Raw genomic sequence first — 27247 nt, 5'->3', positions numbered from 1 at the left:
AATCTCATTCCTATCAATTACCACTGTATGCCTTTGGACAAGTCATTAAAAGGTTTAAAACATCAATTTCCTCACCTGAAAAATTGAGGGAAATTGAAGTGATAAATGGCTCCTTTGGTCATTTAACTCTACATTTATTGACTGTTAATGAGATCTTATATAGTCTAAGAAGTATCATTTCTCTTCTTTTTTCCCTCATACTTATACAAAAACATCTTAGTATCCTTTTTGACTGCATTACTTATACTCTCTAAATGTAGATATTTACATATATTATGCTTGTCCTTCTTATCTTCAAAAATATTTATAGCTGTGCTTTTTGTGGTGGCAAAAAACTGGAAAATGAGGGGATGTCCTCCAATTGGGGAATGGCTGAACAAATTGTGGTATATGCTGGTGATGGAATACTATTATGCTCAAAGGAATAATAAACTGGAGGAATTCCATGTGAACTGGAAAGACTTCCAGGAACTGATGCAGAGCAAAAGGAGCAGAGCCAGAAGAACATTGTACACAGAGACCAATACACTGTGGTAAAATAGAATGTAATGGACTTCTCTACTAGTAGCAATGCAATGACCCAGGACAATTCTGAGGGATTTATGGAAAAGAATGCTACCCACATTCAGAGGAAGAACTGCAGGAGTGGAAACACAGAAGAAAAGCAACTGTTTGAACACATGGGTGGAGGTGGACATGATTGAGGATGTAGACTTCTGTACTATCTTTTGGTAAACCCCCATCAGCTCCCAAGGCTTTTACTATCATCACTATGCAGCTGACTCTCAGACCTATATATCCAGTATTAATCTCAAAACACCAGTTGCCTAAGAGATACTTCATATTGGTCCTGAAGACATTTTAAATTCAATATGTTAAAAACTGAACTCATTATCCTCTCCACCAACTCACCCCTCTGTCACTGGATGAGGGTAGTGGGATCTGCAATACTTGAGGAGATCCTTAATGACAAATGCATCAGATTATCAAAGTTCAAAAATTAACAATGTTTGAAAAGTTTGATCATGAACACATGATTCAATGGGTATATAAAGGGGATTTTTACTTTAAATTATCATTCTATTTCAAATATTAGTAATATGGAAATAGGTTTAGAATAATGATATGTGTATAATCCAGAGGAATTGCTCATCAGCTCAGAGGGGGGAAAGGAAGAGGGGAGGGAAAGAACATGAATCATGTAACCATGGAAAATATTCTAAATTAATTAATCAATCAATCAATGTACTTTCTGCCCCTAAAAAACCCAACAAGATCAAGTGGGATATTATTTGTATAGCTCTTTTTAAACCTCAAAGCCCAATAAACAACAAATACTAGCTAAAAATAAAGAAATGTTAGATCAGGCATAGTAGTTTCCCATATAAGATAAAAAATTATACTTCCACATATCCAAAGAACTATACAGATTTCCAAAATGGACACACAGTCATAGAATTGATTGGCACTCCAGTGGACGGAGGTTAGCAGTCTTAGAGTGCTTCATTCTTTTTTGGGGGGGAGTTGATAAACAGATTATCCCTTGACACATACTCAGTTCTTGACTCTGGGCAGGTTAGGTAGCTTCTTGTTGTTTTATGCTATTCTTTAAGACTTTATGTTGGAGAAAACGTGTCAACCTGTGTTTACGGTAAGTACTTCCCTAGGAGATCACCTCACCAATTAAATCTTAGGTTCAGCTCCTATCTCTCTATATATTTAGTACTGAACCAATTGGCAAAACAAAATGGCAGAATTAGTCTCTTCAGTGATCCTTTATGTCTGAACCTTCAGTGAAAATTGAAAAGGATGAAGGCATTTAATTTTCATCAGTGGTTTTACACAACATATTTGGATTTGATACAGGATAGAATTGCATATCTGGATGTGTGAGTTCTTTAAAAGACCAATTTGGTCCTTCTTCATTACCTCTGCTTTCATATAATGGGACGACTTTGCTTCTGTATATTTGCAAGTAAATTCTTAATATTGAAAGCCTTATGGGAAGATGGTGAGGAAGCTGTCAAAAGCATAGGCACCATTATGGCAGAATGATCAAGAGAAAGATACATTTCTTTTTCTATAGGATTCTAAGAAGTTTCATGTTAGCTTTTTAGAAGACATTCTCCATAAGCTTTCCATACACAAGAAGAAGTTCTTTCTAAAGTAATGTTTCATCTGACTGTATAAGGACAACTTTAAGATTGACTAGAAATCATGGTTCCTGGTAGAAAAACCATGATTAGTTAGATTGTGTTTATTTATTTTCATCGGTACAGGAAAAAACTACATATGGAAACAGCAAGGTACAGAGGAAAGAGAGAGAAAATTGTCTTTAGAGTTAGAGAACTTTTGTATTGTCTCCCTCATTAGAATATGGGCCCCTCAAGAGCAGTGGTTATCTTGCTCTTCAATTTGTATACTTTGTATGTACAACTTGTACACTTAGCAAGTAAGTGATTAGTGGATATTCTTGAATTCTAGCCTGTTTTATACTATATGGTTTCTAAGGTCGCTCATGCCTAAGACATTCTCTGATTCTGATCTCTTCTATATTTGGGGGGAGGTAGTATGGTACAGAGGAAAGAAAATTTGATTTGGAGTCAAAAGACCTGTTTTTCATATCCCAGCTCTAACCATTATTACCTGAATGACCTTGGGTAAATAACAAGCTAAAATTAAAGAAGCTGAAAGGTTGGCTTCTGAAGTCCTTTAAAATTCTAAGTCTATAATACTATATTCTTATAAGTATAACTAGTTAATTATTTACCAAGTGGATATCATAAATGATTTGCAGCCCATTAGATAGAATGATCTAGAAATTTTTTTCATACTCAGAATGTACTTCCTTCTCTGAATTTATATGAATTAAGGGAAAATATAACAACAATAATAATACTTTTCAAATGATTATTATTAATTGGCTCATCTTACTTGATATGTATCCAGGCATCTAAAAAAATCAACAACTTTATATTTCACATAACATTTTCTACTTAAAAATAACATCCATGGAATCTTTTATCCAAAAAATACATTAGTAACAATACTTTCCTAACCTAATTATTAGTAGACTTTTAACCTTGTACCTTTAACTTTCAGATTCTAATTTTATATCTAACTTTTATGGCCAAAGAATCAAATCTAAAACAAAAATAAAAACATGGTATCCTTTATGATGACATGAACCATTTAACTAATTAATGATAAGGCATAAAATGTGTTTACAAAATGAATGTTGATGCAACTTTCTGTTCTTAAAGATATCTACATACTCAGGGTAATGATAATGAATGTGTCACATTGGTGTAAAAGATATAGCCATGCCACATGCAATTTTAACTACCATCGTGCATATTTTTCAGTATATTCCATGGAAGGCTGTATTATGTTCAGAAGCCTAGGAAGGAAAAATCATAAAAATGCCATACAAAACAAATGAGAGTGGAGATTTTTTTATCAGCAAAATGAACTGTATTTTTAAAGTAAAATTAATCTTTTCACTTATGCTTAGAGCATTGTGAAGTAATTTAACTGGCCTCACTCTTCTTACTTCTAGGCAATAAACTGATGGAGGTGAATACATGGAAATGTTAATTACTAAATGCCCATCCATTTTTGACTGCTTAGGTAATTTAGAAGGAAAGTCGCCATGGAATAACTAATGCTGATTTCGCTGTAATACTACATGTCCAAGGCAGCCTCAGGGAGGATCCTGGGTTACTAGGAAAATAAGCCAAAAGCACAAAGAAGCAGGGACATGCTCTGCACCCACGCACCTGGAGGAACTACTCCAATACCATCATCAACCTCATAATCTGAGATGTCACTATCAATGATTCGCTGAGATCCTGCACAACAGTAAGGCAAATACATACCTATGTATCTGGTTGACTTGTAAAATATAAAGGAAATGTCATATTGTTTAAATCCAATGAAAGCACTACGGAAGCATTTAGAACAATACAGGATAAATATTTAATTTATTCATAATCCGGCACTGAGTCACACCTGACAAGTCTTGCAGCTTACCATGCATGACTCCCTGAGGGACATCATGAGATTCTTGATATCCTTGTGCTCATCATACCCAATGAAGAGGTTTCCATATGTTAGGGGGATAGAGAAAGCAGGGTTTTTTGGTTTGGATCTGTTTTTATAGGCTTTGAATTTTGTCCATTTTTTCTTTTTCAATTGACATGCGCCATACCAGAAAAGAGATGACAGTAGTATCTAAAGCATCCCTTTTTCAAGAGTCAGCCCAAAGCCTATCTTCTGCAGGGATCCTTTCCTTCTAACTGCTAATGCCTCCCCCTTTCATATTACCTGTATAAACTCTGTATATATGTCTATACATCTGGTTATTTATATACTGCCTTCTTCATTTAAGTGTATGATCTCCAAGAATAGTGACTTTTTTTTGGCCTTACACATCTTCCCCTAATGCTTAGTACAATGTCTAGTGCAAAGTAAGAACTTTACAAATGTTTATTGACTGGATGACTGATTGACTTCATATCATACTTGTTTTTTATCTAAAAATGCTAGAAACTATGCTCTAATGGCAAGAAATTTTTGTAGAAGGGTAGGAGGAGTGAAAAAAATTTCTATATAACATTAATTTCAGAATAATGTGATTTTTTTTCCAGTTTAGTCTTGTGATTTCACTTGTGTATAGGAAATCCTCAGCCAGGAAATTCCTTTCAATGATATAAAGTAACAATTTATTTATGTTAAAAATCCTTATAGAGTTGCCTGAGTTTCTGAGAAGTATAGCATCACATGGCCATATGTCTATTATCAGTCTGAGGCAGAACTTCTTACTAGACTTTCCAAGACTAGCCAAGTAGTATAATGGAAAGACTGGCAGATTTAGAATCAGAAAATCTGAGTTCAAATCTCAGCTCTGCCTTTTATTAACTATATGACCTTGGGTCAATCACTTAACTACTGTAATGAGGAGATGATACTGCATACCCTTTGTTGTCTTCTTCAGTTTTAAAAATGTGATCTTACAATTATCTAGTCACTATGCAAAGGTCTTAGAGAAATGGCTACACTGGGGAAAAATAAAAAGGGAAATCAAATTATTTAAAAAAATATGATTGACATTTCTAGGAGGCACTTCCAAGTTTTCGTGTTTATTTATTAACCTACAGACTTCTATGCAACCAAAAATGTTAAAACTTCTCATAAGGTATAGTGAAGGACAACAGATAGAATACTGTAGTCAGGAATAATTTATTCCAAATCCTACCTCTGACATAAGCTAGCCACATGTCCTTGGACAAATTATTTAGTTTCCCTCAAGCTAAATTTCCTCCTCTATAAAATGGCAATAATAAAAATATTTCTTTCATGGGGTTGTTTCCCAGCTCATATGAGATAACAGATATATAGTGTTAAGTAAATAGGAACTATTACTTAAAATTATTTTTCCAAATTTCCAAATTTATTCCTTTAGTCTCTTATGAATCCACTTTTCTCTCTAGTTTTTTCAAACATTCACATAATTTCTAAGCTAATCTTCCTTAAAAACACATGATTTAAACACCTAAAACTTCATTATTAGTCAATATGTTTTTCAAATGGCTTATTAAGAACTGCAAGATAGTAAAGAACCCTAAAGGTATTAAAAATGAATATATGATTATAAAGCACACTCCTTCTAAGGGCCCATCATATAACTTGCATAGTATACAATATAACATCATATAATTTTAAATTTTAAAAATTCATGATATTGTTCACTCAGAGGTATAAAATTGATTTATATTGAACTGTAAATGATGTCCTCATTAAAAATCTATAAATATCTTCCATTAAATAATAGATGATAAAGTACATTTGTGGAATTTTGCTACATCTCTGTTCTAAGCTTAATTGTATAGCTAGATAATTCTTTCTAATATGTTTATCTCTTCTAAAACTCCTGTATATAAAAAAATCTAATCTTGTAATGACAACTGACTTCCCACAGAATCATTTTGTCACTTCCTGGTTATACCCAATATTTCTGCTAAATAGTAACATACAAAGATCTTTGGCTTACTTTGTAGTTTTTTGCTAGAGCTTTCTCCATGGATGTGTCTCCTTGGCATGAAAGGTGATGGCTGAGGCAGAGGTAGCGAAGATTCATCGTGTGTCTGCAGTTTATACCAATGTGGTTCATCATCTAGCAAGGCTGTCTCCAGCTCTATAAGGATCTAGTAGAATATTTGTCAAGTTAAATCAGGGGGAAGTCCCAACGTTGACTATCAAGTAAACACAAGTTATATTCAGAGATACTTTATTTGCACTTAAAAGGCAATGGACTCAAATCTTCAGAGCATACATCACCTCTCCAAGAAATTCACTTTCTTCTTCTTGTACTCTTGGTTGATCCCATACAGTAATTTCTAACATTCGTTCTCTAAAATCTCTGCGGTGCACATGCGAATAGAGAAATGTTTGGTTCCATTTTGGTTCTAGGACTTTCTTTACTGTTTTGGTCCTCCTTTTACTTTTATCACTGAAAAATAAACATCCTTATAAATTTCTCTAATTAAAATTTTAGTTTTATTTTTTTTAAATCATCCCTTCCTCACTCTCTCTCTTGTTCCTCATTTAAATTCTGAGGAAAAAAGAAAGTCAAGCACATTTCTTTCAACAAATACACATATTTAATAAAAATAAATCCTCACATTGATTATCCCTCCAAAATCCCTCCAAAAATTTTGTCTCATTCTGTACTCTGAATCCTTCTCTCTGTCAGGAGGTAGATAGCAGGAGTATAAATTATAATGGAAAAGAGTATATCTACATACTTGAGATGTAGAAAATACTATTATCATTTTCAATATCATTTATGAAAATTGCCTTCATCTTAAGAGAGCTAAAGTAATTTCTTAGAGAGTATAATATTCTAATTTCAACTCTTATTTTGAATGACAACTTTTTAATTACATTTATATTTTAATTATTTTGCCAATATAAATGTCTGAAAAATTGAAATTGTAATGAAACCAAATAGGGACCATTTGATATTTATTATTATATTATTAATAATATTATTATTATAAATATCATGGAAACACAATTTACAAGAACCATGGGGAGGCAATCTCATTTCTTGATAAGGAGGCCATAATCTAATCCATTTTTTAAAGTTTCAGAAAAGGAGATATTCTGTGTTCCCTTAGTAGTAAAATTATAGTGTGTTTTCTTCCACAAAATAATCACTACCTTCTATCGGGAAGAAAGTACATTTTCACATAGGGATTCCTGGGTCGTCCATCCACTCGAGGGGGTAGATCAGTTGCCTGAAGAACATTTACAATAAGTTGATGTCCAACTTTGTCATACCACAGCTTCACCTATGGAATAATTGGGATGGGATTAACTGTTAAAATCTAATGATAAACTGACATTAGTACAAAGTGGAGGCAAAAATTAAAATCATAATGAGTATGTATTATAATATTTTGCCCAAATTAAGCATTTGATAAATGTTGTTGATTGATCATTCTGGAGGTATGACAAGCAATTTCTCACTAAATAATTACATGGGCACCAAAACCTAGATTTTAAAAAAGACTGTAGGCAGGATAAAAATTTGGCATTTTTAGTTTCAAGCTTAACTTACAGGGGAGAAAAAGCTATTGTTTTATCATAGGTACTCTTAAAAATATTATTTCTTCAGATCTATGCTTTTATATTTAATCAACCCTCAAAAAGTATTTTAAAAATCATTTTTGCTATTCTGAGTTCAGAAAATCTTATTGTGGTGTTTTGATTTTAACAGTTATTTATACAGAGAAGTTTTAAAAAATTAAAAGTAAGCCAAAGGCTTGAAGACAACATGGGGTCAAAAGGAAGATTTATCAAAAATAAAATGTGCCATGTTGTCAAGCTCAGAGTCCATGTGACTTCTTTCTTTTTAAAATGTAGATGTAGAAGTGTTAGTGAATCTTGAGGATCCAGAAGAAAAAATGAAAATTAGGGGGGAAAGTGTATATATATATATATATATATATATATATATATATATATATTATAGAATTTCATGTGGGTGTTAAAACACTCATGTGAGTATTTGAAAAAATGATAAATTTAGCAACCACAGGAAAGAGATGAGACTCAAAATATAACATTTGGAAATCTGTATTTCTCCACCTCTTTGATCTTTTATACAATATAAGTTCCTTAAGAGAAAAGACTAGTTTTTGTATTTATATTCCTAGCACCTAGGACAGCTCCTGGTATCTAGTGGGTACTTGGATAAATGCTTATTGTTGGAAAGAATTGCCTTAGCTTTTGTTCTCAGCACCATAACTTGAGAGATGAAAAGAGATCTTGGAAGTCATCAATTACTTTGTTTTAAAAATGAGATAAACTGAGTGCTAAAGATGTAAAATGACTTTGCCAAAGTAATATAGGAAATAAGTAGCTGAGCTGGAAGTTGAATCCAGGTTTTAAGATGCCAGGGTCAGCTCTTTCTACTGCACTGATATTTTAATTTTATTATTTATGGAACTTTTATCTTTTTTAAAAATGAGACTTATTTGTATATTTCATTCAATGAAACATGATACTTGGCAAAACTCTATAATTCTACAATAATAGAATGCAGTAGGGTTTTACGATTTTACAGTAATGCTTATAATATTCACTGGGAGATCTTCTAACTCTAATGTCCTATGGCTTTTTGAACTACTTTACTGGAAACTAATATGCATAGAGGAAACATTATTCAGGCTATGCTTCTGCATGTCTTATATCTTCCATACCTAATTAGCTCTATGAAGGCAAGGGCATTGATCTTATTGTAGGTCAACTTTTAGTCAATTAACCATTTATTAAGCACCTTAAGCATATTTATTTAAGGTGCTTAATAATTTATTAAACATGAATTAAGTGTAGTTTGATGGCTGAATGAAGGAGAGACTGGTTGTGGATGACACTTGAGAAAGGAATCCAACTAGCTGGCTATTGCAGTAATCCATTGTGAGGTAAAGAGGGTTTATATCAGCGCCACAATAGTGTCAAAGGGAAGGACAGGGAATACTCAAGGAGTCAAGAATGACAACTCATTGTGAATCTGGGTAAATAAAAGGATGAAAGTATTCTAAAAAGTTATAGGGGAGTTATGAAGAGAAGAGAATTTTGGGGAAACAAATTCAATGGGGGATAAGTTCAATAGGCATTAGAAGAAATAAAGCTAATGGTCAGGAGTAAAGCTAGGGTTAGATAAATAGATTCAAGAATCACTAGAATAGAGATGATAATTAAATCCCTAAAACTGATGAGATCACTAAGAAAAATAAAATAAAATAGGAGCAGAAAAAGTCTCAGGATAGAACCCTTGGAAATACACATTATTGGAATTATGATCTAGATGATGGTCAAAAGAGATTGAGGAGGGGTTGAGTAGATAGTAGGAGGATGGAGTTGTGTCATTGAAAGCTAGAAATGAAAAGAGAAAAGAAGATAATTGACATTGCCAAAACATGCGAAGAGGTTAAGAAGGATAAGGTTTCTTAGGGGTCTATTCCATTAAAAACAACAATAGTAATAACTAACTTTTACAAAGCTCTTACTATATGCTAGCACTATTTAAAGTGCTTTTCAATTACTGGCTCAACAACTATGGAAAGTTGGTGCTATTAGAGGTTAGGTGACTGGTTAGTATCCCATAGCTAGTAATTGTCTGAGGCAAATTTGGACTCAAATCTTCCTAATACCAGACCCAATGCTCTAGCAACTACACCCTAAATTCCTTCAAAAATTGATAAATTTCAGTATAATAATACCCATAGAATTATGAGGTCAAAAACCAGATTTTGGAGAGTTAAGAAAAGTGAGAGGAAAGGAAGTTTAATCACATATTGGCTTTCCTAAGGAATTAACCTAAAAGGAGGGAGGAGACAACAATAGCTAACAGAGATAGATGATTTAAGTGAGGCTTTTTTTTAATGCTTGGGAAGACATTGGCATGTCTATAGGCAGTAGTGAAGTAGTTCGTAGACAGAGGGAGAATAAATAAGGAAGAAACTATGGGTGATGGAAGGAGCAATTTACTGGAGAAGATGTGATAGAATAGATTCACTGTTGAATCTAGAAAGGATTTCCTTGGCAAAGAGGTGGGCCATCTCTTCATGTGAGAGGGGGTGAAAGAAATAATAGTGGGAGAAGAGACATGGGTGATATGAGGTAAGAAGGAAGGGAGAATAAAGAGTTCTCAGGAATTACCTTATTTTATTCAGCAAAATAAGAGGCAATGCTATAAGTTTGGAGGGGTAGGAATAAGACTAAGAGATTTGAGGAATGGCTAGGAAAGAGTCTACTGAAGGTGGAATTTGATTTGAGTCTTGAAGGAAGTAAGAGGTGAAGCTGAGGCAAAAGAACATTACTAGCATATTGTAAATCCAAAATGAAGGCATGAAGTTGGGATATGGAATGTTTCAGTACAGTAATTCCAAGATTAATATACCCGGATCATGGCTGTACTAGAGAGGAATAAGCAAGACAGACTGGAAAGGTAAGAAAGGACCAAGTTATGAGGAACAGTAAGTGCCAAACAGAGGAGTTGATATTTGATATTGAAGATATTAGGGAGCTGGTAGAATTTATTAACTAGTAGGGAAGTTTGGTCAGATATATGCCTTAGAAAAATCATCTTGGCAGCTGAATTGCAATGGAGAAAGACTTGAGGCAAGGAATCCAGCTAGCCATCCAGGAGAGAGATGGGGAAGATATGAACATTTATAAAGAAATTTAAAGTTTACAGAGAATTTTCTTCTTGAAAACCAGGTGTGTTGGGGAGAGTACATATTTGTCATCCTTTTTTATGATGAAGAAGTTGTGGTTCAGAGAATCCAGGTGACTTGATTATGCTCACACAGCTAATTACTAGCAGCATTTTGACATAGCACCCAGATTCTTTGACTGTGCGTACATTATATTATCAAATATATGCAATACCTATTTTTCTGATATACTATGGAACTCAATTCAATAATTCCATTCAGTTCAAAATATTCATTCATTCTTCCATTCATTCAACCAGGGTAGGGGAGGAAATAAACATTTATTAGGACCCTATTATGTGTCAGGAATTGAGATAAGTGCTCTACAAACATTATTCCATTTTGTCCTCACAGTATCTCTGGGAGTTGGTGCTATTATCTCCATTTTAAAGTTGAGGAAACTGAGGCAGAGGGAGGTTAGGTGACTTTCTCAGGGTTGCCTAGCAATAAATAATAATACCTATTTCATAGAATTACTCTATTAGGGTCTGTGATTAGTGAAACAAGAATCCATAGGTAACAACCTTTCATCTTAAATCTTTTCCTTTTCCACTCCTTTCATCTTCTGGTTCACACTGAGACCTAGATCACTTGAGAAGACAGAGGGGGCCTGGTCACCCTTTCTAGCACTGGCTTCAGTTTCACTGATTTACTCCAACTCACTTGTTGAGATGGTTGACCTCAACAAGAGAAAACTCCTGAATCCTCATTCACAAGTTCTCTCTCTAACCATTACGCAGTAACTTGTATACCTTTGAGGTCCATTCAAGCCATATCTATCAATCAATTAAAATATTGATAGCTATTATCTTCCAACTTCCAGGAAATTCCTCCTTTTCTCCTTAGAGGTCAGTGCCTATCACATAATTTTTCCCTTCTCCCCAATTCCTAGACTCTCTATACTTTTGTCTTTTCTTGATTCCTTTACTCCCTAATCCCATTGTCAATTTTTCTTCCTGTCAAGAGCCACCCTTGCATTACTCCCAATTGCAGTTTATTCCCACTCACATGTGTTTAAAAGAAGTTGGAGGAAATCACAAAACCATGCAGAGTAGGTCAGTGCAAATTTAAGCTATGTTATCCGAAATCAGCTCTCACTGAGAGAAGGAAATCTTTTAAAATTTTCCCAATTTGACTACCTCTCCCACAGTGTTTTTTTCAGACCTTTTCATCCTTCCTCAACTCTCTCATAGTCTCATCCTCAAATGAGAGCTAAGGTTGCATTTGCAAAGATGTGGCACATGTACCCTGGCATGTTGGAGAGGGCTGTTCCATATCCCCTCTCCTACACCTAGGGACAATATTCAAATGCCCCACCTCTTTGCCCAGCAGCCCAATGCCAGCACTTCCTCCCTCATCTGTCTGGGGGTAATGCGGGGGGGACTCATAGGCAGTTTGAAGCCACAGTTTGGGCACCTGATCACTAAGATTTGTCAACACTTGCCTAGAGTATTGCTGGAAAGAGAAATCAAGTTCAAACTTATTAGATTGGAAATTTGTGGAGGTACTGAACTGTGTTATGTGTTGGTTTGAAGAAAACCCTTCCCTTGTGAGGAATTTCCCCACATTTCTAAACAGCTTTCTGAACACTTCTCTTCAAGAAGGTCCATAGTTATGTGAGGGATTGATTGAAGGCCAAAGAATGAAGTAGTTCTAAATCCAGCATTGAGGAAGCTAAGTTCAGGTAAGGTGGGAAAAACAGCTGTTAACTGGCTGCTATTGTGCACTACCTGGTTCTGATCACAAATATAGGGCAGACTGAGAAGGGGACCTGAAACCAGACATGACATTCTGGGATGAGATGTGCTCATTGGTCCTATATTTTGTACTGAGGAGCAAGTTCAGAAGCCAGAAGTAGCTATGTGGCTTGGATCCCAAGAACAGAATAAGGCCTTATTCTAGTCTTCAATCTAGTCTGAAGCCTACAGCACAATAACTAGGCCAAGAATCCTAGACCAAAGAGACTTTGGCAGAACTGTCATTCTAAATCAGCATAGTTTGCCAGGTGAAGAAGCTGAATCTAGCAGCAGTCCAACAGACCTCTAAAAAGGGCAAAGCCACAGATATGTTTCTTTGATCCAAACTTAAGTTATTAATGTGCAGAGCTCTGCCCTGAGGGAAAATTCCTTTGATAAGAGAAACTAATGGGAGCACAAGAAGCTTCTGAGTCTTCATATTGAGTGGCTCCTGATATTCTGGAATAACAAAATAATTGATACCTCAATAAAGTGTCAAGAATTTTAAGGAAACAGTCAGTCTAGACATTTGTTCTAGAAATTATAGAACCTGACCTAAACATAAAGTATTAAGTGAAGGAGTAGGCTAGAAGAATAGCAAACAAGAAAGAATCCCTCCATATAAACTTACCTTGGTGATGAGGAAATGCTTAAGACAAAACCCAGAAGATGAAAATGACTCAAAAACATATATAAGCAAACAACAAAAAGATAGCATGGTCAAAATATAAACTATATTTCTTAGAAGATATGAAGCAAGCATTTTAAAAGTTAAATCATTTTATAAGCTAAAGTGCTAGAGGAAAAGTTGAAAAAGAAATGAGAGTTTTAGAAGAGAGAACTAGAAAAAAAATCAATAGTTTGGTACGAGGTACAAAATTTTGCCCAAGGTACAAATTCCCCTAAGTGGAATAAAAATGGTTGGAAAGAGTTCATGACTCCATGAGGTAAACAAGAAACAATAGAACAAAGTCAAAAGACTGATAATATAGAAAAAATCATGTAAATTGTCTTATACCAACAACAACTAAGCTAGAAAACAGAGAGAAGACATAAAATTTAAGATTCATTGAATCAAAATCAAAAAGAGAACCTAGACAACTTATTTCAAGAAATGATAAAACTGTTCAAATATATCAGAACCAGAAGGAAAAATGGAAATTGAAACAATCAATTAGGCACCTCTTATAAGAAGCACCAAAATGAAAATATCTCAGAAATATTATGGCTAAAACAAAAAATCTTGCAATCAGAAAAGGAGTCACCCTAAGAAACATATAACATTTAGTAGCCATCAGTATAAAGGAGCAGAAATGTTAGAATGTGATGTTCCAGAAGGCCATATAAGCGCACATGCACACACACACATATATATATATATACATATATATATATATGTATATATATATATATATATATTCATTTATACAGGCTTATAGCCAAAAATAACTAACCCAGCAAAACTAAGTATAGTACATCATGGTAAAACAAATGGAACTTTAATGAAATAAAGAATTTCAAGCTTCCTGATGAAAATACTAAAAGTTTAAAGAAACTTTGAAATAGAATCACAAGAACTGAAAAAACATAAAAAGATGAATATAAGTGAAAAATCATAAGGAACTAAAAAAAAACACATTAATTTGAACACGAGTTGATGATACTTATGTTCTTTGAGATCCCTATCACCATCAATCATCATACCAGAAATCAGCCTGGAAATCTTTGGAGTAACTACTGTTATGTTTTTATGATCTTAAAAAAAATGAAAAGGAGATGAAGGGACATACTAGGAAAAGGTAAGAAAGAGGAAGAATGGGGGGAAATTACCTCATATCTTTGAGATACAAAAGTAGAAATTTATAGAAATAAGGAAGAAAAAGGTGGGGGAAGTGGTTGACACTTGAACCTCATTATTATCTGAACTGATCAAAGGAGGGAAAGATAAACCCAGTTTGTATACACAAAAATATTTCAATGAACATGAAACATGAGAGAAAAAACAAAGGGAGGGGAGAATACCAAGTAAAGTAAATTAGTGAGAAATGAGCACTAAGCAAAATAAACTCTGAAAAAGGTTCTATTAAAATATAGTAGCTCTTTTGGGGGTGGCAAAGAATTTTAAAAATGAGAGATTATGCAATACTTGGGGAATGAGTGAACAAGTTACAGTATATGATTATAATAGAATACTATTTTTCTATAAGAAATTATAAAGGGTCTGGTTTCAGAGAAAACTAGGATTGTCTTTTGAACTGATACACACGTGAATCAGGAAAATAATATATAAATGTATCTATCTATCTATCTATCTATATATATATATATATATGTATTTATATATTTATATATACAATAACAACAATATTATAAAGACAAAAAGCCTGGAAAGGCTTAGAAACTCTGATTAGTGCAATAATTAACCATAATTCCAAAGAACTCATGATGAAACATGTACCCACCACCTCACAGAGAGGTTAAAGCCTCAGAGTGCAGAATGTGGCATATATTTTTTGACATAGCAAAAATGTTAATTTATTTTGCTTGACTACATTTAGTTTTAAAAGGGTTTTTTTTTCTTTCTTCCTTGATTTGGAAGGATTTAAAAAGAGAAAAGGAAGAGTAGATTGAAAAAAATAAAATTTAATTTAAAAATTAAAAGCAATGAGAAAGATTTACTTTCTCCAATATTATCAGAAAAAAAAACAACAACAAAAAACAACTCAGGGGGCAGCTAGGTGGCTCAGTGGATTGAGAGCCAGGCCTAGAGATGGGAGGTCCTTGGTTCAAATCTGGCCTCAGATACTTTCTAACCAAGTGATCCTGGACAAGTCACTTAACCCCCATTGCCTAGCCCTTACCACTCTTCTGTTTTGGAACTAATACACAGTATTGATTCCCAGATGGAAGGTAAGGGTTTAAAAAAAAAACTTACAGAAAGTTGTCCTGGTAAGACCTGAGGGGCATCCTTTAGTGCTCCAGGGCTAGTTGGAGAAATAACAGAAATGGAAGGTCTTTCCATCTTTTGAGATTCAAAAGAACTTGAACCTGAAATAAGAGAAAAATGAAAAAGACAATTCTGAAAAATTATGTCTAAATGAAATAAAAAGAAGACATTTTCTAAAATATACAAGGGCAACACTGTACTTATAATATTATACTTTACTCTCTTTAACAACAAAAAAGCTACCCAAATACTATCAAGGTATTTATAATATGAAATTCCCAGTAAGTATTTTAAATATGGTTGCTTTGTCTTTTCCATGAGTGAGTAATATATTTAAAATGTAAGAATTAGGTTCAACATTCACTTTGGGTTACTAGATTTTAACTACATATGCCATTCTGAATATGTATTTACATTAAACAGGACCTGGGTTAATGATAAGTGCAGGTGAGGGTAGGGGTAGATAAAATTAGTGATGATAAGGGTATTCATTGAAATTGGTAGAGTGATTAGATTGATTTTAAGTTACCTTCATTGTGAAATGAATAATAATAATTCTGATTATAATATAATGTGATATGATACAATATGATAGGATATATGATATGATATGATATATGATATGACATGATATGATATGATATAATATAATTCTGATAATAGATCTGACAGAAAACATAATTCCTGATCAGCAACTGATCTTAGGTTTGTTTGACTTTTCTTAAATTTATCCAATTTTTTAGGAGAGAGGCTACAAAATTAATTTCTAAAACTTGAGGATCCAGTCCAAGGATGTCTTCATTGGGTCACAGACAGAGTATAGAACTGTCTTCCTTGACTATATTATGCACTTTGGTTTAATTACTCACCAAGGCTGTTTGGATGCTATTCAAAGTTTCATTTTAATCTTTATTTGGACTTTGTTCATATTTTATTATATACACTATGCCCCACAAGCAATTACTCTCAGGTGATCCTGACAAATATTCAGGGGTCCTGAAGGGATGGGAAGAATGAGGCGTGGAGAGAAGGATGGCACATGCCAGGAGGGCCAATGAAGCTGGTAGCAATCAGAGGCGAAGTTTATTGATCACAGTTAGCATTTTATAGAGAAAGTGACTAGGCTAAGGGATTAGCTAGATTTTTTACATGGACGATGGTTGGTAATGATTTACAATCTTAGTACAATGACTTAGTTTACCTCACCAAAGCTTAGACAGAGTTTTCTATAGGATAATAAATCATAGGTAAATATGTAACCATATAGTCCAGATTCTCAGGGAAATATTTGCTTCAGTGGGTAGAACAAGGATAGCCAGTTGTTGCCAAGTACAGCAGGGAGGGGTGGAAAGAAGGGGTTTGGGAGCCTCATGTGAGGAGTGATTCTGGCCAGATCATAGCTTTGATTTTACTGGGATCCACTCTTACTACTAGGGGCTACAAATGACAGTAGTTAATTAAAAATTGATTTACCAATTTAGCTATTAATACATAGGGTAGAATGGGTTCGAAATGATAAGGAAAAATGATTCATAAACTTAAATGTACTCACAATTGAACTTACAACCTCATTGAATATAATGCAATATTGCTTGATTTCACATACTTTTCAAGCTTATGCTGCACAATTTAAATGCCTAAGAAATCTGAAAGTCCTTTAATAGTATCTTTAATGACAGAGTAAGTGATAGTATATATGTTATTATTGTTAACAAGAGATTCTGAATGGAATATCCCCCTTCTTATCATGAAATAGAATAATTGGTAAATAGGTACCTCATTACAATACTGTCCTTAGGGTCCATTTGTGGAACTGTCAAATGGATAGAAATTCCTAAGAGACTTTCATTCTTACTTTTGTTCATTCATAACATATATTTAATATTTATTAATCATCTTCTAATTCAAGGCACTTTACCATGGATGATAGGATATAAAGAATAAAAGAAGATTAATCCTTACTTGAAATCCTTTTTACTAATACATTCATTAAAATAAATAATACAAAAATAAAATAATTGTCTGGAGAAATAAAGTTTTCTGCCTTATATGAAAGAGTGACTTGGAATACATGTAACTTTTTCAGTGAGTTATATATTGACAGAATGTTTCCTCATCTGGGATATCCTTATACTAGGGAAAACATAAGTCCTATCCCTAGAATCATGGCAGAGTAATGCTCCAGGGATAGATATCATGTCTTATAATAGTAATTTTTAGAAAAAATATTATCATCACAGTGGAGCAATACGCATATAACCATACATAGTGTGGAGAAGAAACTAAATGTATAAATAAGTAGATATTCCTTGAGTCCAAAGATTACCATGTACCCCAAAATTAACATGTACCCCAAATTAGCATTACCTAAACCTTTTATGTCCATACTCTTTCTACCTTTAGTCATGGCTTACATGCCTATGCCTCATTGTCCTTGCAACAAATATCCATTATTCTTTGATCAATGCTTCCAAGAGAGTAACAATAAATGAACTCAGATGTTATGCATTTTAAAATATAAAGAACCATTTCAGAGGAACAAATTAATCAAAAGAAGTCTTCATACTCACTAGATTCTAATGGAGGATGGGAGCTCTCGGGAATCCTTGGAATGTCACTATAAAGAAACAGTATTTATTTTTAAAGTCAGCCAAATTCAGCCCATGAACCCTTCTGAAGGTTTCATAGTTCTACTTGGTTTCAATATGATGGCATAATCCTTTTGAGATTTAAAAAGGAGTGGCAATGGAACAGTTACTGTAAAGGCAGCTACTAATGTGCATGAATGTTACACACTACACAAAATTGCATTTCCCAAAGGAAGACCTCAAAGATCAAAATAACAAAACATTTTTTACAATGACAACAATCACATTAATATTGTGGCTAAATTTACCACAATATTTTTACTACCAAAACAATAGGTTTTGGAAACAAGAAATGTTTGAGTACTGCTAATACTAATGTTTCATTCTAGGAAGATAAATCAGAATGACACAAATTATGCAACTCACTAGTAGGCTTTACAAACACATCTGAAAGAGTTTACTGAATGAAATTGATGGAAAATATCTTCAAAAATAAAAACAAAAGAAAGTGCAGATGATGTGGGCAAAGTTAAGCCTGAAAATGATGAGGCGCTTTTGAAATTAAAATCGAGCTTGCAACATAAAAAGCTAAAAAGTTACACATATGCCTTATATAGAGAGAACTCTATATATGAAGTATACCTAAATATACTATTGTATGGCTATTTACCACATAATGAGAAAGTAGCATTCAATCCATTGGAAAATTCTACAAATCTCAATATGGTATTATTCTTGAGACACTAGTATTTGATATGTCCTATTCCTAGTTTAATTATAACATACAGAAGCTCTGGATCAACCTGACCTAAGTACTTTACTAGATATAACTGCGGCTTATATTTTGTTTTATAAAAGGATTACTAGTAGTTTAATAAAGGAAACTATAGGAGAGCAGAGAAGTCTACATATTGACATGACAAATTGAAAGAGATTGGAATTTGGATCTAGAGATAATCCTCAGTGGAGTATTTAAGAAAATACCACTGACCACATACTTAAAATCAATCTCAGTATAATGTATTCACAAGTAAGGAGTGTGATAGACCAGCCCTCACATTAGATTGATATATTAAACAAGATGCAAGAATACACCATGGTGTAGCAAAAGTGGAAATTTTGAATCACTTAAAGGAAAAAAAAAACACTTTTCTTCTATCTTAAAATTAGTACTAACTATTGGTTTCAAAGCAGATGAGCTGTAAGGGCTAAGAAATTGCGCAGGGTGTCGTAGCTGGGGTATGTCTGAGGTCACATTTGAACCCAGGACTTCCTGTCTCTAGACCTGGCTCTCAATCCACTGAGCCACCCAGCTGCCCCTTGATTAACTTTTAGTGACAATTTTTTTATTTAAGTTTTGACCTGGGTGGAATAAAAATAAATATCTTATTTCTCCTATAAATTTTAATAACTGCATATGGGATATATCTTTGGTTAATCCAAGATTTTTAAATCTTTCATGAATCACAGAATTAATTTCTATAGCTTATTATATTGCAGTCATATGGCGCAGATTTAAAAGCTAGGCCAAGATTCACTGATCATCAACATTTTTTGTTAATTCAAATGAAGAAGGGGTTACCCTCAAAGCAGGGTTCTACTAAAGAGTTCAATTCTTGGAAAATTTGAATTTGAATGACATTGTTAAAGAATGGAATCTGGATCATAGAATCCTTTCATAAGGTTAGGATTTATTAAAGGGGTTAGGGATGGGCAGAGTGTCAAAATGATTTATTTTTTATTTATTATAGGATTTTAAAAGTAGATCTTTTCAAAAATACCTAATGGTTATTACTTCTTGAATATTTTCAGATATGATGTGTTTGCAGGCATATGTGGGAGAAGTCTGAAAACTATTCTGACTTTGAGGCTGAATCAAGTACCTCAGACTATTTCATCTATTTAGTGACATAGTAGATATTGCTACTCAATCAAGTGTTCTACCAAATTATTTTGATAAATATGTTTGAAAGATATGCTTGGAGTTATTCTCAGAGCCATTCTTTAATCAGGATCTGATAACTTTTTCTGAATAAATAGTTATCTTATGCTCTAAAGTTAAGAATTTTGAATTGAATTACTATTAAACTATGTGCCTTCTAATACTAGTCATTTCTTCTTTGGACATAAAATGAAGATATTGTAGGAAGATTTCTATTTCCATACATTCTTTCAATTCTGTTTTTAAATGGGGCTGATTTTTAGTACATATAGAGTTCCTTTCCTAATTTTTAATCATCCCAGTTTTATATCATTACAATCTGCTTTAGTTGTCTTTTATGATTGTAAATAGCCAAGAATCAATAATACTTTAGATATATTCTTTCAGTAGCCCTGATCATCTGAATGCATTGGGCAATAACTTTGCCATATAATTCCTCCATCTTTTATTTCTATATTTATAGCCCCTCTTCAGGAATTACTTACCTCTTTCCCAGCCCCATATTTGCCTCAGCTCAAGAACACATGTAATATAAAACTAATATAGATTATATATTAATAATATCTGGATGGATAGAAAGCATAATACTTTTGCAAAATTTCTTATTATTGTACTCTTTATAGTCACCATTTAAATTTTGGTTTCTAATCAGGCCTTCATTCCCTTTTCATGAAGAGAACTAGAAAAAGTGTGGAGCAGACATGTTGATCATCCATAATATAGTTCAGTTCTTTGACAATTAAAATAATTATGTCTATTTTACATGTGTGTTTTGTGAGTGCAAATATCCATGAAGAAGATAAGAATTTAACCTATGGATGTACTTTTTCCACAAAATCATGAGCTGTAGCCCAATAAAAAACAAAGCAGAAATGTAAAGAAAAAATGTTTTCCATTAATATTTTTGAATATTAAGCTAATTGTAATTAACAATTTCAAAATGTCATCTCAAAATGTAGATGGTCAACATCAGTATTTAAACTGTGGAGAGTCATACTCAGCTAAAATGAAAAAGATAAAGGGGAGGTCAATAGTGTATCTACATGATTCTTTGGGGCACATCTCAGATAAGAATTAAAATATTCTTTTTTCTAAAAATTTCTTAAAAATCATTCAAGCCTAAGTATATCAAAATTGGGATACTCAAAATTAAATTATTTCATATTTTTCTTAAGTAAAATATAAGCTCCTTGAGGGCATGACGTTTTCTTTTCTTTTCTTTTTTTTTTTTTTTGTCCTTCCATCCTCAGTACCTAGCATAATGCCTGGTATAAAGCAGGCACTTAGCAAATGCTTATTAAAATGCTGAATTTAATTGAATTATATTTTCTTTTTATAAAGATTTAACATTTTAAATATTGAAATTTTGAAAATAAACAAAACAGCTTTTTACAAAATCAATAAATGAAATCTATGCTTAATCCACATATAAAATATAGAAGCATTCTTTTCTTATAGACTATAATCTAAAGAGGTAAAAGCTATTTCATTAAAAATTTTATCATAGCATTAGGTTGAAATTGCTAAATTTCTATTTCAATAGTATTTAATGGATGCCCCCCTTTCGCTAGTAACACAAATCGCAAAATTTGAATCACTGGAAACTAAGTATGCTTTCATTTGGAAATGGAGTTCATACTTATTCCATAAATAAAAGCTTATCATACTCTGTGACATTTAGTCTTAGCAAAACTTAAATCCTCTAAAATGTAGTGAAGAAAATTCAGAATACAGATCTAACAAGTTGTTTTTGTTTTTTTAAAATCCAGTATATGTGCCAGTATTTGAAGAAAATGTCATCCACATAACAGGTATTATATGAATGTATAAACTTCCTGATAAAACCCTGTTAATACATGTAATTTACTAAACTTAAGAAGCAAGTTTTTGTTTTAGCCTTACCCAATAGGCCTTGAAACAATAATTTCAACTTGAGGTTCTGATTTTGATTCTAAAATAATGTTGTAAACTTCTTCATTTGTAGCTCCAGGCAGGGGTTTACCATTCCATTCTAGAACTTCATCCCCTTGAATTTAAAAAAAAGGGTATTTTTTTACCTTATGATTTTTCTTTTATTTTTTCTTTTCTGTCTTTTAAAATGTTTTAAACAAAGAATGCAAAACATAGACAAATATATTTTAGTTAACTAAGCTCCACTAACCAAAAGCAAAATCTCACACCATGGAAACTGATTAAGCTGAATTTTCAAGTCTCTAAGAACGTTATTTACTTATTTATTTATGTTGCAGTCTCCTGCAAACAATATGGTACATGATGTTCTTGATATATATTTTTAGATGAATTAGCAATTGTCAAAACAACTGCCTTGTGCTATGGGATGGAATTAGCACATTCCAGCTGGAAGGGATCTAATAGGCAGCAAACATCACAACCTCTGGGGAAAAGGTACAATTACTATTAGGCTCTTACACACAAATCCTAGCTTTTTACAACAACAGTGAATAATATTGGTGAATATAAAATTTCTGGTTTTAAGATGCTACATAGTCTTCACCAGATGCACAAAAGAATAAAGATGAGTGAAAGGATTTCAAGGCCACACACATAGTTTAACCTAGGTAGCTATGGCAAGATAACGAAGCAAGCGGATGTAAAACTGTTGCATGAGGGCTAACCCATTTCCAGATGTTAAAAGTACATAATTGTATATATGAAATGTCTTTGTTAGAATTAAATTACAAAAAGAAAATGCTTCATAAAAAGAATTTTGAAGTAAAAGCAATATAAATTAACATAAAGATTGGGAAATGTTTCTCTTAAGAATAAACTAAGGCATTCTCAATCTTGGTATACAATTTTTAAAATTTCATTTTATATGCTCTTAAAAGTTAATGAATTTTTCTTTTAACTGTAAAAAGCAAGCAAATCAAGAGGTATTTAAAATTACATTTTTTTAAAAAAAATCCTACCTTTTGTCTTAGAATCAACATTAAATATCAATTCCAAAATAGAAGTGTGGTAAGGGCTAGGCAATTATGATTAAATGACTTTCCCAGGGTCACATAGCCAGGAAATGTCTGAGGTTAGACTTGGCACTCTATCCAGTTAGCAAACTAGCTGCTTCTTGAATACATTTTTAAAGAGACAATATAATCTTTCATTTTAAAAATCTCAATAAATATAATTTTTAATTTTTCACTTTTAAATTAATTCTCCTCCAAGGTGATGCAGAGAAATACCAACTTTTCTATAACTAAGTAATGACAATTTGAGCTAACTAATTCATCATACTGCCTTCTAAACCTAAAAAAAATTCAAATTACCTTCTAAAGGACAGTGATGTTTTTATTAACTGTGTGACTCTAAGAGAAATTTAAAAAGCATTATGATGTTTCTGTTTGGTGAAATGACTTCTTTTTATCTTGTATTGCTGAAGAAATTGTAGCATAATTGTAATTGTAGCATTACTACATGGCTGTAATTGGCTGTTATGTGTGCCCTCTGTTGAGAGAAACTGATATGTTAGAGTATGTCAGGGATTGATTAGTAACATAACAAAAAATAATCCCTGTACAAAAAGCTCATTGAAAATTACCTTTAAATACCAAGCTCCCCCAGTGAATTTCACTGCTCATTTTAACAATTTAGCAGGGAAACATAAAGTCATAAAAGAGTAGAAGCAACTAATGATCATATATTAGAGTTAATAAAATAGATAAAATAAAACACCACTGAGAGAAAATATTATTGAAATTGTGAAATGGAAAGCACAATTTGTTTCTAAATGTATTCTATTTATATGTCTTTTTCTACAACACTGAAGAAATCATGACAGAATGAATAAAGGGCTCACCTTGGAGCCAGAAAGATCTGAGATAAGTACTGCCTTAATAATGCTTTCAAAGTGTTTGACCTTGTTTCAAAGTGTTTAACCTCTCAGGCAAATCTCATCTTAAAAACAAAACAAAACTTGGAAACCTACATTAGTAGGGGAAGTTTCCTCTTCTGGGACTTCTAGCTAGGAATAAAATTGTGGATCATTCCTATTCTCCTATCACACACCACCATTATAAAAAAAGGACTATAGCTAAACCACTTACATATATTAGTAGTAATTTATATTATCTTAGATTTGCTTATCTGACAAATTGCTGTCAAACTGTTAATGAAATCTAAAGAAACAGTAGGAAGCTCATATTTAAATGAAATATGCAAGATTCCTCCCACAATGGGATGGATCCTTCCTTGTGCTGAGGAAAAATCACTAGATGGTTGATCTGTTCAAGAAATTAAGGTTTTCACCATTTTCTCAAGACAGGGCACAACTGTACTTCAGACTTTCCCCATTTGGGGGCTGGTATTCCACTCACTAAACTAGCACACGCTCAGCTAGTGGCCCACATATGGGTATTCAAAAATTGATCATTTTCCTTAGGCTGCAGATTGCATCATAATTGGTCTCTGAAAAGTGTTGGCACAGAGTCCCAGTACTTCTTCTCAAACTAAACAGCAGATGGAGCAAAGTCTCTGATTCTTAGCCTCTTCCTCTGCAATTACTGTGCAACATTTATACCACAAAGAAGTTTAGGCTCATATATCTGGATCTGGAAGAAACCTCAGAAGCCATCTAGTCCAATTCTCCTCTTTTACAAATGAAGAAACCAAGGCACAGAGACATGAAGTGATTTGATCTCTAGTTATGTTAGACCAAATTTTAAAGATATAATCTAAAATACTTTCTAAGGAAAGTCTTTGGAAATATAATTAGAAGGGAATCAACTTTTTGTTTATGATGTGACTGCTGTCCCTTAATTTTTCATTGTTTCTTTAACTCATTCCCACCACTGAATAATAATCATCATAATAAGTCTTAACTCCCAAAATGTTTAATGCATGAAAATACACAAAAAACACCACTGTCAAAAAAAAGTATGTTATACTTTTTACCAGCTAATAAAAACAAATAAATAAAAGAGAGGAAAATATCAGTCTGTCAAAAATAGAGGAAAATCATCTTTGGATTTCAGTAACCAAAGATTAGGTTTGGATTTTCCAGCTCCTTTTACTTTGTCATGTGGAAGGGTCAAGACATAGAAGCAACATTAAACATGGCCATAAATTCTAAACATCTTAAATTATTGCAGTCACCTAAGCATCGAACTGATCACAACATCCATGTTCTATTGTGAAGCTGCAAAAATACCAAGAATATAAAGCACACTTGTAGACACAAGTAAATTACATCAAGTATTATTTAGAAAGTACCTTTACTAGAAAATGTATAGGTGTATTATTGTTATGAGCACAATTATGTTTCACAATATAAACAACTCTTTGATGAGTTGGGGACACACTATTAATCTCTTTAATAGTAATAAAGTTGAAGAATGGACTCTGAAGAAAATGATTAGGAATCGAGTATATCTTTACACACGAATCATTTTAAACCTTAATTGAAGCATGCAACATTATGAAGTCAGTAATACATCAGTCCTTTCCTATCAATGACACTTCATAAAAGGAAAATTACTTTTTTTCACAAGATAGCTATTGGCCCATAGGACTAGAGTATATGTTTGTGTCTCTGCATCTGGCAGATATTAACATACAGTCATTGTCCACTGGCTAACTGAAAAAAAATCTATATTTAATTTTTATTTTACATGAATTGTTCAACATTGAAAGTGTTAAAAATTAACAATGAAGTAACAAAAGGAACTTATTTTATTAGTTATATTTTAAAATATATACATAAACATATAAAGAAAAAAAGGATCTCTTTACCTGCTCTTAGATGTCCTACTACATCTGCTAGGCTACCCTTCTTTACTTTGGTGATGAAGGCACCAAGACGTCCTAAATCAGTCATTTTTCCTCCCACAACCTAGATAATCACAAATTTATGAAATTCCAATTCTAATAACGTAACAACAGAAGTTTCTAAATTATTTTTTAACTCATAGAAAATTATTTTTATTATCTAGGTACTTCAATGATATGAAATGAAATTGTTATATTGCTTAACTTGTATCTTATGTTAGAAGAATTTAAAACTTATCAAATTAAAATAACAATAACAAAAAACAATAAGAAGAATTCAATATTTATTCTATCAATGAAAAATCACCTTGGGACAAAAGGTAGTACTTTTTATTTACTTCCTACAGATTCCTAAGCAAAGAAAGTAGTTTGTACATTGAAAAGTTAACATTCAGCTCTTGTAAGTTAGTCAAATTAGTTATATTTCAATTTGCTTGTTTCTGGGTCTAATGCATTTCTTTTCTCTAAATTCATTTCCACTGTATTGATCACTAATTGTATTTTCTTATGCTTATTTGTTTTCTTTTTGAATTAGACTTCTGTTTTTTTTAATTGTAGAGAACTCCTAATGTGGAAAATCCCTCCACAAATGCTGATAGGCAACTCTCCTCTTATATGTAATTTTAGGGATTTGCCTGGGAAGAGGTCAATGAGAGATTATGTAATTTGCCAAGTCACCAAGACAGTAGTATCAAAAGTTAAACCTGATCCTAGATCTTCCTGACTAAAAGGCCAGCCCTCCATACACCTTTATGCATTGCCTCATAATGCATACTAAGTAAATTGAATTGAAACAATTTTTGAAAACTACCTAAGGTAGTAATAATGAAATAGTTTAGTATAGCGCTGGACTTGGAGTCACAGACTTGAGGGTCCAAGTCCCACCTCTGATACACACTAATTGGGTGACTCTGGGCAAGTCATATAACCTCTCAGTGCTCTGGGAAAATCTTTAAGACTAAAAATGCAGTTTCCTATCATTATATAGATAATGTGTCAGAAATGGGATTCAGACTCACATGTTCCTTATTCTGTGATATTCTTTACCCACTAAACCTGATGATAACTCTTATCATCAACTTATCATCAACATCAACATCAACTGGGACAATTAACTAAAAAAATAAAGAAAAGCTTTGCTCCAAGGACATAGTGATGCACCCTTTAGGGCATTTCATGACGTCTTTCCTCTTCATCCTCCTGGACCCTTTTCTTCTCCTTTGGATTCTATCTCTGTCTCTGCCTCTGTTTGTCTCCGTCTCTTTCTTTCTCTGTTTCTGTTTTTCTCTGTCTCTATCTCTTTATTTGCCTCTCTCAGTCTCTGTCTCACTTTCTCTGTCTCTCTGTCTATCTTTCTTTCTGTCTCTGCCTTTCTGTCTCTCTGAACCTTTGTCTCTCTGTCTGTCTGTCTGTTTCTCTCTGTCTCTCTCTCTCTCTCTCTCTCTCTCTCTGTCTCTCTCTCTGTC

At 33.0% G+C, this 27247-nt stretch overlaps 1 protein-coding gene across 1 annotated transcript in view; it reads right to left on the bottom strand.

Moving 5' to 3' along the window:
* Positions 1-27247, bottom strand: part of RIMS1 (regulating synaptic membrane exocytosis 1) — a 225974-nt gene that overhangs the window by 187381 nt on the left and 11346 nt on the right. The window contains exons 2-9 of the mRNA XM_044675361.1: positions 25746-25845; positions 21903-22026; positions 18041-18087; positions 15459-15571; positions 7225-7355; positions 6340-6511; positions 6053-6206; positions 3780-3851 (exon numbers count right to left, since the gene is read on the bottom strand). Of these exons, the coding sequence (XP_044531296.1) occupies positions 3780-3851; positions 6053-6206; positions 6340-6511; positions 7225-7355; positions 15459-15571; positions 18041-18087; positions 21903-22026; positions 25746-25845 (913 nt within the window). The remainder of the gene's footprint in view (positions 1-3779; positions 3852-6052; positions 6207-6339; positions 6512-7224; positions 7356-15458; positions 15572-18040; positions 18088-21902; positions 22027-25745; positions 25846-27247) is intronic.

This window comes from Gracilinanus agilis, chromosome 4 (assembly GCF_016433145.1).
Source record: "Gracilinanus agilis isolate LMUSP501 chromosome 4, AgileGrace, whole genome shotgun sequence".
In the NCBI taxonomy this organism is placed as follows: domain Eukaryota; kingdom Metazoa; phylum Chordata; class Mammalia; order Didelphimorphia; family Didelphidae; genus Gracilinanus; species Gracilinanus agilis.
The sequence above is the reverse complement of the archived record's forward strand: the minus strand, read 5'-3'. Positions and strand labels throughout refer to the sequence as shown.